General features: G+C 46.8%; 1 protein-coding gene across 1 annotated transcript in view; it reads left to right on the top strand.

Moving 5' to 3' along the window:
• Positions 1-301: 301 nt before the first annotated feature.
• Positions 302-14,277, top strand: part of LOC138262044 (receptor-type tyrosine-protein phosphatase mu-like) — a 306,256-nt gene continuing 292,280 nt past the window's right edge. The window contains exon 1 of the mRNA XM_069211767.1: positions 302-389. Within this exon, the coding sequence (XP_069067868.1) occupies positions 303-389 (87 nt within the window). The 5' untranslated portion in view covers position 302. The remainder of the gene's footprint in view (positions 390-14,277) is intronic.

Raw genomic sequence — 14,277 nt, 5'->3', positions numbered from 1 at the left:
ATAGTAGTGAGGGTGAGTAATTTTAATTTAACAGAATTTAAAAATGTTTTATTTAACACATTAATTAATATATTTAACTTAATTTAAATGTTAATGCAAAATTATTTGTCGGAGGTATTGTAGTTCATTTTTTTAAAATAGTCGTTAATTAATATTATTTGCTACGGAATAGTCTACATTTTTCTTTTACAATAAATTAATTTAATTTAATTGTTTAACTTAATAAAGTATTACCCCGGTGTGAACTGAAAGTAATTCTGGTGATGATGTTTGCTTTCTCTGCAGCACCAGACAAACCAGAGATGGAAACTAGTGAAGTAAAGATGAAGAATAAAGCAATCAAGTGGAAGAAACTGTCTGATTGTAAGGGGATAATTCAAGGTTACCAGGTATTATACCTTCTTTGTAGAATCATCTGTTTCTTTACTTTCTCCTTACTTATGTCTTTTCTTTCTCTTCTCTTTCTTCGTGCTCCTTTGTCTTTCTGTCACTTCACGTCCCTCTTTCTTTCTTTTTCCCTTATCAGTTCTTAACTCTCTTTTTATTTTGGTCATTTTTGCCAACCTATTGTAATAATTTCTTGTGGATTCCTTTAGGAGATGTGTAGGTCTAACCCTATTTAAAATAAGGGCTTATTTATGAGAGGCTTGCACCACTTTTTCTGATGGTCCAGCAGCGTAAAACTCTCAACCATATATATGAGATCACGCAAAGCCCCTTTGCATGGCTTTGACTGGCCTAATAGATATGGAATAAGGCAATGAAGCGCAAGTTGCTGCGTTACCTTGCTCTGCTCTAGGGAGGCATTGCATGGGGATTGCAGTGGGTTTTCCCACGCGGAACCCATGGATTGTGACGCTGCCCCAGATTTACCTTATGACTCCTCAGAGCAGGCGTAACAAAGAGATTTTTTTTAAAATTCTTCTTGTTTTGTCCTCTTTCCATGCAGTCTCGGCTCGTGCAAAGCAGAAGGGGCGGGGAGGAAGGGGGAGATTAAATAAAAAATAATAAAATAATGTTAAAAAAAACACTTACCTCCTCTGTCTTGCCGTGCTGCTCTTCTCCTCTGTCACTACAGTGCAGGCACAGGCTCCCAGCCTGCCCTGCGGCCAATCCTGATGCTGCTCAGAGCAGCGTCAGGATTGGCTGGGAGTGCCCAACTGTGTTGCCGGGCCGAAGAGAGCCCACTGTGCATGTGTGATTGGCAGGCCCAATACGGCCGGCCAGATCTGAGCACTCCCCCTCATTGCTGATCACCCTCATGGCCCCCAAAAACAATAATAAAACCAGTTTATTATCGTTTTTTGGGGATGCTAGGGCATGTCAAACTTAAAAGTACATATCCAACTTTTTAAATGCACTGCACCCTTCCCTAAGAACATTTTAGGGTCTGCCTTACGGTGAAATATGTATTAAAAAGGAATGTTCATGTTTGGCAAAAGGGTTATTTTGCCATGTCGAATTTGCAGTTTAAAACTGCACACGAGCTGCAATGGGAGGCCTGAGATATATTTTGAAGGGCTACTTAAGTGGGTGGCAAAATAAGTACTCGAAACACACTATTGGCACTTAATTTACAGGCCATGGGTACATGTAGCACCGCTTTGCTAGGGACTTATAAGTAAATTAAATGTGCCAATTAAGTGTAAGCCAATTTTACCATGTTTGCAGGAGCGAGCACAAGCACTTTAGCACTAGTTAACAGTGAATAAAGTGCACAGAGTCCTTAGGGCAACAAAGGGGACTTTCAGCAAACAGGAGGGGCGAAGTTAAAAAGTTTGGGGGAAGACCACATCAAAGGCTTACAGGTCAAACATTAACATCAGCAATAATCAGGGTTCATTGGACCTTTCAGGCCTCTGAGTGTCAGTGCCCCTGCGACTGTTGCACCATCGATAGCTACTTACCTGCATTTTGGAAACATCGTACTATATCTGTGATAGGCACATTGGCTGTATTGCAAATGATAATCCCCCACATTCTGTATTATTTTGCCAATATTTCTGTGCTCGTTAAGCAGAACCTATTCTATGAACTGAACACTCTATAAACTAAATTTGCTCATAAAAAAATGTTGACATAGGGGCACCAAACTTTGAAGCCTATTACTTGGCAGAACAGCTTCAGTGGCCAGCCCAGTCGTTTCAGCCTGCTGGCAAGACGAACGGAGCTCTTCATGATCTTAATGACAGAATCTTGTTTGATGGATATAGGCAATGCTATTATGTCCTATTCGGACAATTGTGGCAATATACTGTTGGGATGGATACCTAAAGAAAATTGATCCTCTAGTACTGTTTGCACCAGAGCTGCCTCTCTGGTGTCTTCCTATATTTCATGGCACAGTAGAAAAGTTGCATCTGCGGTTGTGGGTAGAAGTCAGTTTGACCAATGTTGGTGATATTTATGACTCGTTGAGATGGTGGACTTGAGTTAACTCATGGCTGCCTCCGGCTTTGTGGTAGACAATTTCCAGACCCATGCATCTGGGGTTAGTGGCTTGCCAAAGGTATTGAGAACATAATGCCTGAATTTGGCAACTTGTTTCAGACATCGTTGACTCTCAGCATTTCCTAAAGCTGGGTGACGTTCTCAATGTAGTAGAAACTTTAGAGCTGTCCCTCATGTCACAAATGTCATCGATACGTGACAGTTTATGCATTGTGTCAACCAAAGTACTAATGGTTTGATTGTAGAAAGATGCACTGAGAAGTCATTTTAAACATTAGAAACCCTGGTGGTATCTAAGTTTAATTAAATGTTTGAAGGTTTAAACGGATATTATGATAATAGTATTCATTGACCCGATATTGAGTTTCTAATAATAGTGATTTAAGTATGTGTGCAAAAATGGATAAATGCAGTTCCACATAATACTGACTGAAATGGATTAACAGAATTATTGTGTTTAAAGTTACTGAAATATGACTGCCAATGAAGAATTATTAATGAAGAATTCATCGTTGGCACATTAAAATGTGTTTTATTTGATAAATTAATGTGCTATATTAACTAATTTGCATTAGCATAAGTGAGGCCTGCTAGACCTGTATTTCGTGACTATGCAGAAAATGTAAAGTCATTCCCATAATGTGAACTTTCTTTCAGACTTCGTTCCCATGAGATTTAGAAAAAGTGGTGCTGCGCATAGTGCAGTGCCACTTTATTTGCGCCCCTTAGTGCCCTCCTACCACCACCATTTGTGCGCAGTATTTAAAATACGGCGCAACATGGCGCAAGGGAGAGAGCAATAGCATAATTTATTTTACGCTACTGATGTACTCTGCAGGAGTAGCACCAAAAGGTTGGCGCTACTCCTGCAGAGTACATAGTGGCCCATCATAAATAATGGAAGCCCCCTTTAACGCCTGCTCTGAGCAGGCGTTAAAAGTGCTGAAAAAGAAGGTGCAAGGAAATCTCTTAATCTCCTAATGGGGGAACACCCCCCTTGCGTACATTATGCCTGGCGCAGGCATAATGTGGCGCAAGGGTTTAAAAAGTGGCCCACTGCATGCAATTCGCCACTTTGTAAATATGGCGTGGGGAACTTTAGTACCACCTTAGCATAAAAAAAAAGATGGTATGGCGGCGCTAAGGTGGTGCTAGGGGCTCTTAAATCTGCCCCAAGATTTGGTAATAGACTTCTCTTACACATAGAGAGTTGAACAAATTTGAACTTAGTTGTGGCACATCCTGGACTGTGGACTAGCAATTTAAACATTTCTTTCAATCTTGTGTGGAGCTACATGGATGGATGCTGTTTTCATGACAGACTTGAGAAGAAATGGAAATGTTACAACTTAGAGTTGTGTGATTGATTCCTATTGTATGATGCCCCTTTGATGTCAAAGGAACTATTGCCCTGAATGAATCAGATTATCGTATGAGCTTTGATATGTCATTGACCAGTTGGACTTTGGTCGGAGAGGTTTCAGATTTTCTTTTGATCAGAACCCTTGCAGATGAAGAACCCCACTTGATGAGCCCTTGGAGAGGTATCATCCTCTCTTCTCTTCTCTTGCCCCCCCCCTTTTAAAATGTCTTACTGAGACTTAAAGATTTTCTTCCTGACCCCTGCAGAAGACTCTTGAACGAGCTTCTGACATGCTGACGTTTTCCCTTTTTATCCATCCTTTGCCCACCCTAGTTAGCAGTCTGCTTCCGGAGATTACCTTTTTTCCAAATTCTTTTTCCCCTTTTTGTTATTTTTGTCTTTTACCCACATGTGTTCCACCCACACGTGTTTCCCTGATTCGGTTAACTGTAGGGTTTTCCTGAGCCCAGCTAAATTGAACTCTGCTGCTTTGAAATTGTGTTGATGCTGAGGAACATTTGTTTTCTGTCTATCAGATCATTTTATTCATGTTCTGTTTCATATTTGTTGAGTGTCAAGTTTTTTTAATGTTAGTATGCCTGAACATATTTCGTCGCCTAGGCAAACCTTTGTTTTTTTTGCATCCTTGTAACTTTGTCTTGCGAATTGCCTACATGACTTTAAGCTAGAGTTTGTAATAAATAACTTGACTTTATTACCAACTGGAGTTTTCCTTGTATAGCCACATTGATCATACTGTATTATTTAATTGGTTTGTATTGAAATTGTGTTAATCGTTCTACCACATCCTATGCAGGGTCCAAAGATCCGTTGACCTCAATGAGCATTGATTCCAGCGAAGGATAATAATGCTCCCGCACACTTACATCAGTTTCTTAAAGCTTCACTCAAGTGCAAGCTCATAGACCTAAAATTAAAGTGGGAAACTGACTTCAGGCACAAATCCACGGCAGTGGTTTTAAAACTAACAGCAAAGTTGTTATGGAATGCTAAGATTATCTTCTACAATATATTTGTGCTCTCGAAAGGTACCTTACTTCCATACGGCTTCATGACATTTGCCCAGGTGTCCCACTCTCCTGCCCTCATATGGAACAGAACCGGTCCATTTCTTTCACATGGTATAACCTTGTCCTGTCTTACAAAAGTTTTTAATCACTGTGATGAATGCAATTCAGGCTCTCATGCACCACCATATCACGTGTGACCATTGCATTTGCCTTTTTTGGTTCAATCTACAGACCTAAATATGAGAAGGTGACCTGTAACTGTGTTGACCTGGCCCTGCTCTTGGCCAATTTATCTGGAGCCATGGCCTGGCGCTCTTTTAGCTCCTAGCATTATGGCATTGGGAGCAATATTGTACAAATGCACTTGATCACTGGGTTACAGACAACATGAGACGCTTTCCATGGGTGATGACAGCCCCCTCCTTTCATATTCCTAGCCAGGGACCCAGAGACTATTAGTTTCAGGAACCTTTCACCTTGTGAGATGCATTCATCCCTTCAACCGGTTTGTAAACTTAATATTGTACCACAATGCTTTTCAACACACAGGCAACCCTGCTACAGTAAAAATAGCTTTTAGGCTTTTTCACTGTACATAAATGTTTAACATTAGACTGTAACATGCCACAGTATTAAATACATTGCACCCTGCCTTACGGGCAGTGAGGCCCACCTAGGGGTCACTTATTCATATCTTATTTCCAAATTGCATTTATTAACAGTTTTGTTAACAATCACAACATAATGCCAACAGTGTATCATCTCAGCAGAGTTATGGTGGCATGCCAGAGCACCATACACAAATACCATAGTTCCACAAGGTATTGTGTTCTGGGGGCTGGTGGGGTGTAGAGGGGTGAGGGGTTGGAGTAAGAGATTAAAAAGCACTTAATATCCCCCAGTGCAGTCAGTTAGGCATGGTTGCCCAACTCCTCACACAGTAAGTTAAGCGGATACTCATTTGTAGCCTATGGGTCCACTTCAAGGTCGGCTTCACTCTCTGAGTCGGCAGAGGCCCCCACTTTCTGCCCTGACCAGCCCAAATCACCCTCAGAACCCTTGACTCAACTTCCTGACCATTGAGTATGTCTCCCAATATCTCTAGATCATGGTCTGCATGTTCATTTCATCTCACATTTCATCTCACTCTTTTTAGTCTGCATTCTTCAGCCACCGCACACTCGGTACGGTCCGCCAATCAGTAGGTCAACGTCTGCTGCATAGGACCGGCCCAGGGAACCACAATGCATCTCCTCGCTAGCACCAGCCCAAGCAGAGCAAAGCAGTACTTCATTTTGCTCCCCTTAATCGGATGTGTCAATACGCCTAGCATGCAGTGTTTCATACCCCACACTCTACTCGGGGACACATCAACCTGCGTAGAGTATCAACTACCCAGGTCCAGTAGGCCCACAGTCTGGAATATTCCCATGTCATGTGTATAAAGTGTGCAGGCTGGCCACCACACCTGCGGCAGTCAGCCGGTCTAGTCAGGAGGATCCTGTGCAATCTCTGCAGGGTGAGCTAAGCACGGTGCAGATAATAAAACTGTGGCAGCTTAAATCGTGCATTACTGGTGGTATCATGAACTTGCGCCGTGCGCATTTCCATTCCCTATCAGCTGATCCCCCCAATACCTCATTCCAACTGAGACAGATCTCCTTCAGGTCTAGGCACCTGTCTGCTTTCAGTGCTGCGTAGAGGCTGGACATCAAGCCCCTGCTCGATCCAGCATCAGCACCTGGGATACCACAGGCTCAGCTGGAAAATCCGTCCAGACCTCCCAGACCGTGCTGCATAATTCTGCGTACTGCAGGAACTGCTGAGTTTGTAGCTGAAGCAAATTGGTAGCCTCTGTATTCATGAAGAACGTTGCATTCTGATATAGATCGCCCATGAATTGACAGCCTCCTGTGGTCCACTGTGGGATATCCATCAATTCCACGATTGCATGAAATGGCCGCAGCCAGCAAAGTGGTAATAATTTGGCATAAGGGGGGCTTTTAAGTACTCCTTTTACCGTCATTTTCCAAACTCTAGTCACTCTCCTCACAATATTGGTAGATGTGCCGGGACATGCGTACTGCTCATCAATAACTTGGACAATCCCCCTCCTCCACTAGTCCCACCAATAGGCGCGTCTCCCTGTTATCCTCCACCGCACACCACAGTACAGCATACTGCAGTTAACCAGCAAAATATTAAAATGTAATATCCAGGAGGTCCAGTCCACCTTCACTGGTGTCCAGCTTCAGGATCTCTAGACAGACTCTGCCCCTGCGTGTCGCCTAAACCAGCAGGACCAGAAAACTATCTTGGGCCCGAAATGTCTACCCAGGTATGTCACACATTGAATTTTGGAGAACTCATAGGCGGGGGTAGGAGAACCATCTTACCCTGGGCCACTCTGCCCTTAACTGAGAGCGGTAGTGTATTCCAAACACCCACTAAGGCCCGAAGACCTGTGTGCACCCAGCCCATATTAAGCTTGTATTGTTCTCTCCCAGCATGCACAATCCTGATCGCCAGATAGTGGAAGCTCATTGTCTCCAGGTCAGTCCCATTTCCGGAAGATCCGGAGTTGGTCGTCCCACCAGGCTTCCCAAAGGGAAAAGGATCATCTTTTGTACATTAACACGAAGACCCGAGGCTGTCCTGAAGTCTGACATAATCTCCATTAACAGTGTCACGAACGGTCTGGACAGCTGAGGTACACAAGAGTATCGTCAGCATATATCAATACTACATGAACGTGTTCCCTGTCTGAGCCCACCATTCCACTAGTTCAAGCTTTATCCTCTCCACTAAGGGCTCCATCGCTAACAGAGGGGAGAGCGGGCAACCCTGTTTCTTGCCCTGTCGCACTCGTATTTGTCCCAACACAATGGACCCCGTCCCCTACCAGTAGGCTCCCAGATGAGAAACCCCTCCCCAACACCCATACGCTGAGGCACCTCTCAAAGGTACTCCCAGCCTATGGTGTTAAACGCTTTTTTCAATATCTAGCACCACCAGGGAGGCCTCCACATCGGTTCTGTGGACCATGTGCATAACATAGGAAATGCATCTCAGGTTCATTTGTGTTCCCTGGCCCGGTATGAAGCCACACAGGTCTTCTGCCACCAAACTGGCAGCTACTGTCTGCAGCCACGTGGCTGATATCTTAGAAAGCACTTTCATGTCCACACCCAGTATTGATAGCGGGCCGGGGCTCTTTGTCTGGGATCATAACTATGAAGGTGTCTGACATGGCCAGCGGCAGTTCCCCCTGTTTCTGGGCCTCTCACAATAGCTCAAGCAGTCATGGCCCCAGCAGTGCCGCATAGGTCTGGTAAAATTAAAACGGGAGACCATCAGGGCCTGGACACTTCCTGCTCGGCATATCTCGGAGCCCTGCGGTGACCTCCTCTACAAAAGGCTCTCCCCCCCAGCTGTTCCCTATGGGCGTCTGTAAGTGCTTGGAGCTCCCCTCTGTCCAGAAACACAACATTAGAGTGTAATGCATCTGCATCCGAGACCTCATATACCCCGCCATGTGTGTCCTGAGCAACCCATTTATTCCCAACTAGCCAGAGAATCTAGAGCCCTCTCAACAGCTAAAGACAGTATCAGGGGGCCAAAAGGGGGTCATATTATCCAGAGCAGCCAGGCCAACATGCGCCCAACCTATCTCCCTCTCATTTGTGCACAAAATGGTCCAGCCTATACCAGAGGTCCGCCATCCTACAGTGTGCCTCAAGGAGGCTCTCTGACTCCGCCTGTAGGGCTGTCACTCAATGCTGGAGACAGGTCAGAGTCTGTTCACTTTCCGGCAGATCCTGTTGGAGTCTCCGCTGGGTACCGCCAACCCTCGAAAGACAGTCCCCGCATACCACTACCTTAAGACGCCTCCCCCCCATTCTGTACCGTGGCTCACAATGGACACCCAATTGGTATCGGAGTAACCTGTCAGGACCTTCCCAAGCTCAACACGGAAGACCAGATCTTGCAGCACTCCAGGGTGAAGTCTCCACAGCTGAACCGCCCGCCTCTCCTTGTATCTCCTGTATTCTAGGACCAGCAGCACATGGTCAGAGAGACAGCGGGATCGGTATTCAACCTTCCACACATTCTGTGCCCCCTCCGCAGTCTGTAGGTATTGTACGTCCACATGTAGCAGGAAAAAACCCTCTCTGTCTGGTTTAGCACAACCCAGATATCCTTGCAGTCAAACCTGTCCAACCTCTCTGCCAGCCTCTCTGCCAGCTTGGCCACGATGTATGGATTAGCGCCCAAAAAAGGAGAGTGCCTATCCAGTGCACCACCCAACACACAATTAAAGTTTCTGCCCCATATGAGTGGTACCCCCACATACAGCACAAGTTCACCTTACACTATTTCAAAGAACTCTTTGTAGTTGGTGTTAGGGCTATGCACATTGAGGTAACAAATCTCCGCACCATCCAAATACTCCTCTATATCAGCCTTAAAACTGCACACCCTGAAGGGGAGCTGCAGGCTATCCAGATGGAGACCCATCTAGCATAGCTAGAGTACAAGAAGAAGAAGAGCTGCCCCGCCACTTCTAACAGATGCGTCCCCTATAACATAGCTACTTGTATCCCCAACCTGCTCAGGTAGGCATTCACTCTGTATCACTTAACAAACATATTCAGACCTCACGAATTCCAGGTCACTAGTATCACGGGTCCTCCCATTTAAATCTTGAGTTACTGCTGTCCGCTCTACCCCATGCCGACCAGGGACTCAGCTCAGTCTCCCCACATCCACCAACCTGCAACTCAGCTCCGTAGTTCAGTGCTCCTACCAGGTAAACACACAGAACACCAACAGGTGTCTCCTCAATCATGAAAAACTCCAACCCGAATATTAGCAATATGTTGAATCCACTCTCATACAACCGCCATTGCAGAGGCGAGGAAAACCCAGGTGCAGCAAGATGCCCTCCAACCGGGAGTCCTAGTCCCAGTAGATATGTACTCTCTTCTCACAGCCATGCACACACTCAAGCACTCTTCAAAACCCTAACAACAACAAACAGTACTAAGGGGAGGTGGCAAACACACGCTTCCCCACCTACATATGGAGACTCTATGGAGGCACAGGAGTGTTCAGTACATTACCCCGCAGTCCACAGGTCACAGCAGGAGCCTCAGGCCACCAGGTCCAGGCAGACGGGAGGGCAGTCTAGGGTGGCCAGGCGGCTGCTTCACCGCTTCATTCGTTCCTGATCCACCCTTGCTTGATGGAGACGATGTCACCCACTTCACCATCGCCCTCGATGCCTCCCTGTCTGACCTCTTAGTGTCCATGTCCAGTGTTCCGTTGCGGCAAACCACAACCCTCACCAGGGATCTCGAACACCTCTGGCTCTTGGTTTGTTGCTTTCATGATGATCCCCCCAAGGTACAGAACTGCGTCCCCACTCTCAGTTTCCTCTGTGCCGGAACTGGTATTTGGTCCCCATACCGATCTTCCAACCAGCCCCATACCTCCTCTCGAGTAGTGATGAAGTATAAGTGCCCATTATGGGTTACCTAACGTTTCGCAGGATAAAGGAGCATATAGGTCAGTCCCATCCCTTAAGTTTTTTTTGGACTTATCCTAAGGACTTCTGTAAATTCTGTACTCATTGCATATAGTTGGGGAAGATACAAATTGTGAAGTTCGCAAAGGTGGGGTTTCCTTCCTTACAGACCGCCAGCAGGACGGCATCTCTGTCATGGTGATTGCAAATTTTTCCAATCACTGTTCTTGGGTGTGCCCCCGGAGGCGGGGAGGGGCCAACACCCTCTGAGCACGTTCTACCTCAGCCACCTTTCTGAGGTCAACCCGCAGTAGGTTAACTTCCATCGACACAGTGTCTATTTGTGTCTAGAGCCTCATAACAGTGACCTCAATCGCATCAATGATCTGTGCCCCTGTGAGGCCCTGGAATTCATGCAGACTGGTTTCACGGTCCGGTGGCAAGTCTCCCCCCGACCATGCAGCGGTAAACTGGTCCATCTTGGTCTGGTGACCGCTGCGGGTTTTCCTTCACTTGCCCATCTTTGCTAAGCTACCAGGCTGTTCTGTGAGGAGGCACTGTTTGTGTGGGTTCAGGAGCTCAGAGCTATGGTGACTGCCACCCCAAGAACTATGGCACTCCAACTGTCCAAAGTACCCCAACAATGGCAGTCCACAATCCGTGCCAGCAGCAGTGATCACCCCTTACCTGGACTGCGCCACAGGAGCTCTAGGATCCCTTCTTCACACATGGGGTGACACTAGGTGCTCACCCTCAGCTGTGTGGTGACTCCGCAACACTGCTCATGAGCCTCCAATGTCCAGCGGTGGGGTCACCACCCCTGTGGTGTAGGAAGTCCCGCTGGGGCCCACAGCAATCAGCAGAGTCAGCAAGCCTGCGTTGCAGGCCCGTGCCATCTTCAAGTAGGTCCAGTATGTGGTGATCAGTGGAGGGGCCTAATCTCAGCCCTCAGATCTGAGCCAGACCCTGTCCAGCAGCACACTGCGCTCATAGTCTGTTGCGTTACTTGCCGCATGCAGGCCACTCTGCAGCTCCCCTAGGCTTCGGCCTTCATCTGTCGTTCTGCTCCACCGTTCCACCAATGCCGGCTGCCAGAAAGGAGGGGGAGACAAATCACTCAGCCTGCTCACTGCTCAGGTCCTGGCAGAAGGGCCTCATCACCCCGATAGCAGACCGCAGACCAGCGCACCATCTCTTGCTGACCCGCTCACCGCCAACAGCACACTGGTCTCCTTTGGCTGCCGAACTAGCTTCTCTTCTTTTCCCCCGGGACCTCTGAGCCCCAGGGATCCCTAGTCAGCTCCGCAGCTGCTTCTTTGCTGCATGGGCCGCCGAGGCCCCAGCTCCTACACAGGCTGCGGCTCGCTATGTATGCCGCTGTCTAGGGGGCACTGCCACAGGGCTCACAGCAGCACCCCGCCCAGGCCCCAGTCGGGCACTCCTCCTCCAATTGTCCAGAGGCCACACTGGGGAAGGCCACTACAGGCAGTTGCTCCGAGGCTGCTGCCCTCCTCCAGCAGCAGCGTCATTGTCATGTGTTGGCAGGGCAGCTCCGCGACTCCTAGCTCATTCCCCAGGCGATCCTGGTGCAAAGGTCCATCTCCGCTCCTCAGGGGACACAAGCCGCCATCAGAGGCATATAGACATGACCCTGTGTGTCCTAGAGCCTGCCCGACCCTCTGTGTTCATTGGGTCAGTAGCGTTGTGGCGCATGGCTAAGGATATTTGTAGCGGGGTGGGAGCTCAGGATCAGAGCTGGTGATCCGCCACCTTACCGGCCACACCCCCTCATGTATTAATATCTAAAAGAAAGGTTTAGAGCTGTTAAAAGGGGTTATGTTGACAAGTCCAATTTGCAGTTGTAAAACTGCACAGCATGTCTACAGTGGTAGGCCTGTAGATATTCTTTACAGTGCCACTAAATATAAGATCACAACTGATGCAGTCTACTGGTAGCATTTCATTTACAGACCCTGGGTTCACTTAGTACCATATACAAGGGACCTATGAGTAAATTAAACGTTCCAATCAGGAGTGTACAAAGTGTACAGGGCACACAAGCAATTTACCACTAGTTAGCAGTTTAAAGTGTACAGAGTTCTGTAACCAGCAAAGAAAGAGCTCAGCAAAAAGTCAAACATCTGGAGTGACCCTGCAGAAAGGGCTAATTTCCAACAATGACAACAGATTCCACAGATTACCTCACACAGATATGATCATAAAACATCTCCCTTTTTTAAAGACAGGCAGAAACACATAAGTAAGACACAAAACAACAAACAACAAACCTCATCTAAACATTTTCCATAACAGGCAGACATGTAATATACGAGGTCCAACTACAAGAATAACCCACAACCAAACATAATTAATCTCTATGCAATTTTAGTCTAACAACAAAACAAATTGCAAACATTAAATCAGAAAGAAAGTACAGGACTGGGCAGGGCAGTTATTCACCTATAGCTTTCACATGAACTATGAGTCAGTAGTCCTCGAAGTGCATTCTGGTCAATGTGGGCCTTCTTTTCAATGTTGCAGTTCTTCCAGAGAAGCAAACTGTGATAACTATTCATTTCTTCCAATATTTAATTTTCTTAGCTTGATAACTATTAATTCTTCCAGTCCTTCTTTTTCATAGGCCCAAACACATTTTGCTTGGTGGAGCACAGCACGTACTGAATGCCAAACTTGTTTGCAGCACAATATTTAAAGACCAATTCCTTTTTTTTAACACTGATGTAACATCCGTTACATGAAAAAAAAGAAAAGGAAATGGCAAATGCCGTGTGCAACCTGCACAACAAGAATTTGAGGGGGGTAGGTGCGGATGTAGACAATCCATTGTGTACTAGCAAAGAACAAGTGGGGGTGATGGCAATGCAAATTGGGAAGAAGGATTTGCAGGGGATTGGTGGGAGGGTGGTTTCCGTTGCATAGCTATGGCAGGTAGGGTATTGAAAGGGATAAGAGGGATAAGAGGGATAGTGGCCCAGGGGGGTGGGAATGAAGAATTCTAAGGTATAAGGTGGTCAGTCAAAATGAGTTCTGAAATTTGGGTGTCGAGATGGGATGATCACTGAGAGAGGTCATCTTGATGCATAAGGCTGAGGAATTGTGTTAGCAGTGTCTCTCACACCAGGGATATGGGGTGTTTGTGAATGTGGAAAGCTTCTTTCTAGCACAGGGCAGTTCCCTCAGCGGTCCTCCATTTACATATGGTGCTCAGCCAAGCCGCCAAGGTTGGTGCAGACAGGTCCTTCTATTCCATTGTGAGCGTAACCTTGGCCAGTAATAGGCCCAGGCCAGCGAAGCATATGCAGGCGGTGTGGCATTTTCTGTGCTTGAAAACACAGAGGGCACAAGCATCCCATGAATATATGTCCTACCAGTAGGTGATTAGGGTGGGACAGGACCTCAGCATGTGGCAGAGGTCCGCCTTCCCTGAGTTGCATCGGGGGCAACGTAGGTCTGCTGTGGGGCAATATCGAGTCAGGCGGTTCCCTTTTGCTGTGTGCCTGGTCTTGAACCTGGTGAGAGCGTTGGACTGCCTGGACTGGAGCTACCTGTTCTGGATCCTGTCATGGATAGGCATCGGTAGACGCCTTCTTACATACACCTGACTCCTGTACACAAAACCCCTCTTGCGGTTCCAGCTGGGGTACCACATATCTACCACATTGTCGGTTAAGCATACCACAAGGCAGGTTTGCCCCACTCATGTTTGCTTTTTGCAATGACTATGTAGCCCCTAGCTATCGACCTCCACCAAGATGGTGGGCACTGGGATATCTCCGTCGAAGATTGGATACACGCAGCATTGTTGCACGCTGATCCCCTCTTACTGTTTGTCCATGATGCCCGATCTGACCTCACCCTTGTTTGGGAGGCGCTTCAGACATTTG

Source organism: Pleurodeles waltl, chromosome 1_1, assembly GCF_031143425.1.
Source record: "Pleurodeles waltl isolate 20211129_DDA chromosome 1_1, aPleWal1.hap1.20221129, whole genome shotgun sequence".
Taxonomy (NCBI): domain Eukaryota; kingdom Metazoa; phylum Chordata; class Amphibia; order Caudata; family Salamandridae; genus Pleurodeles; species Pleurodeles waltl.
Note: the sequence above shows the minus strand (reverse complement) of the source record. Positions and strands in the feature narration are given on the sequence as shown.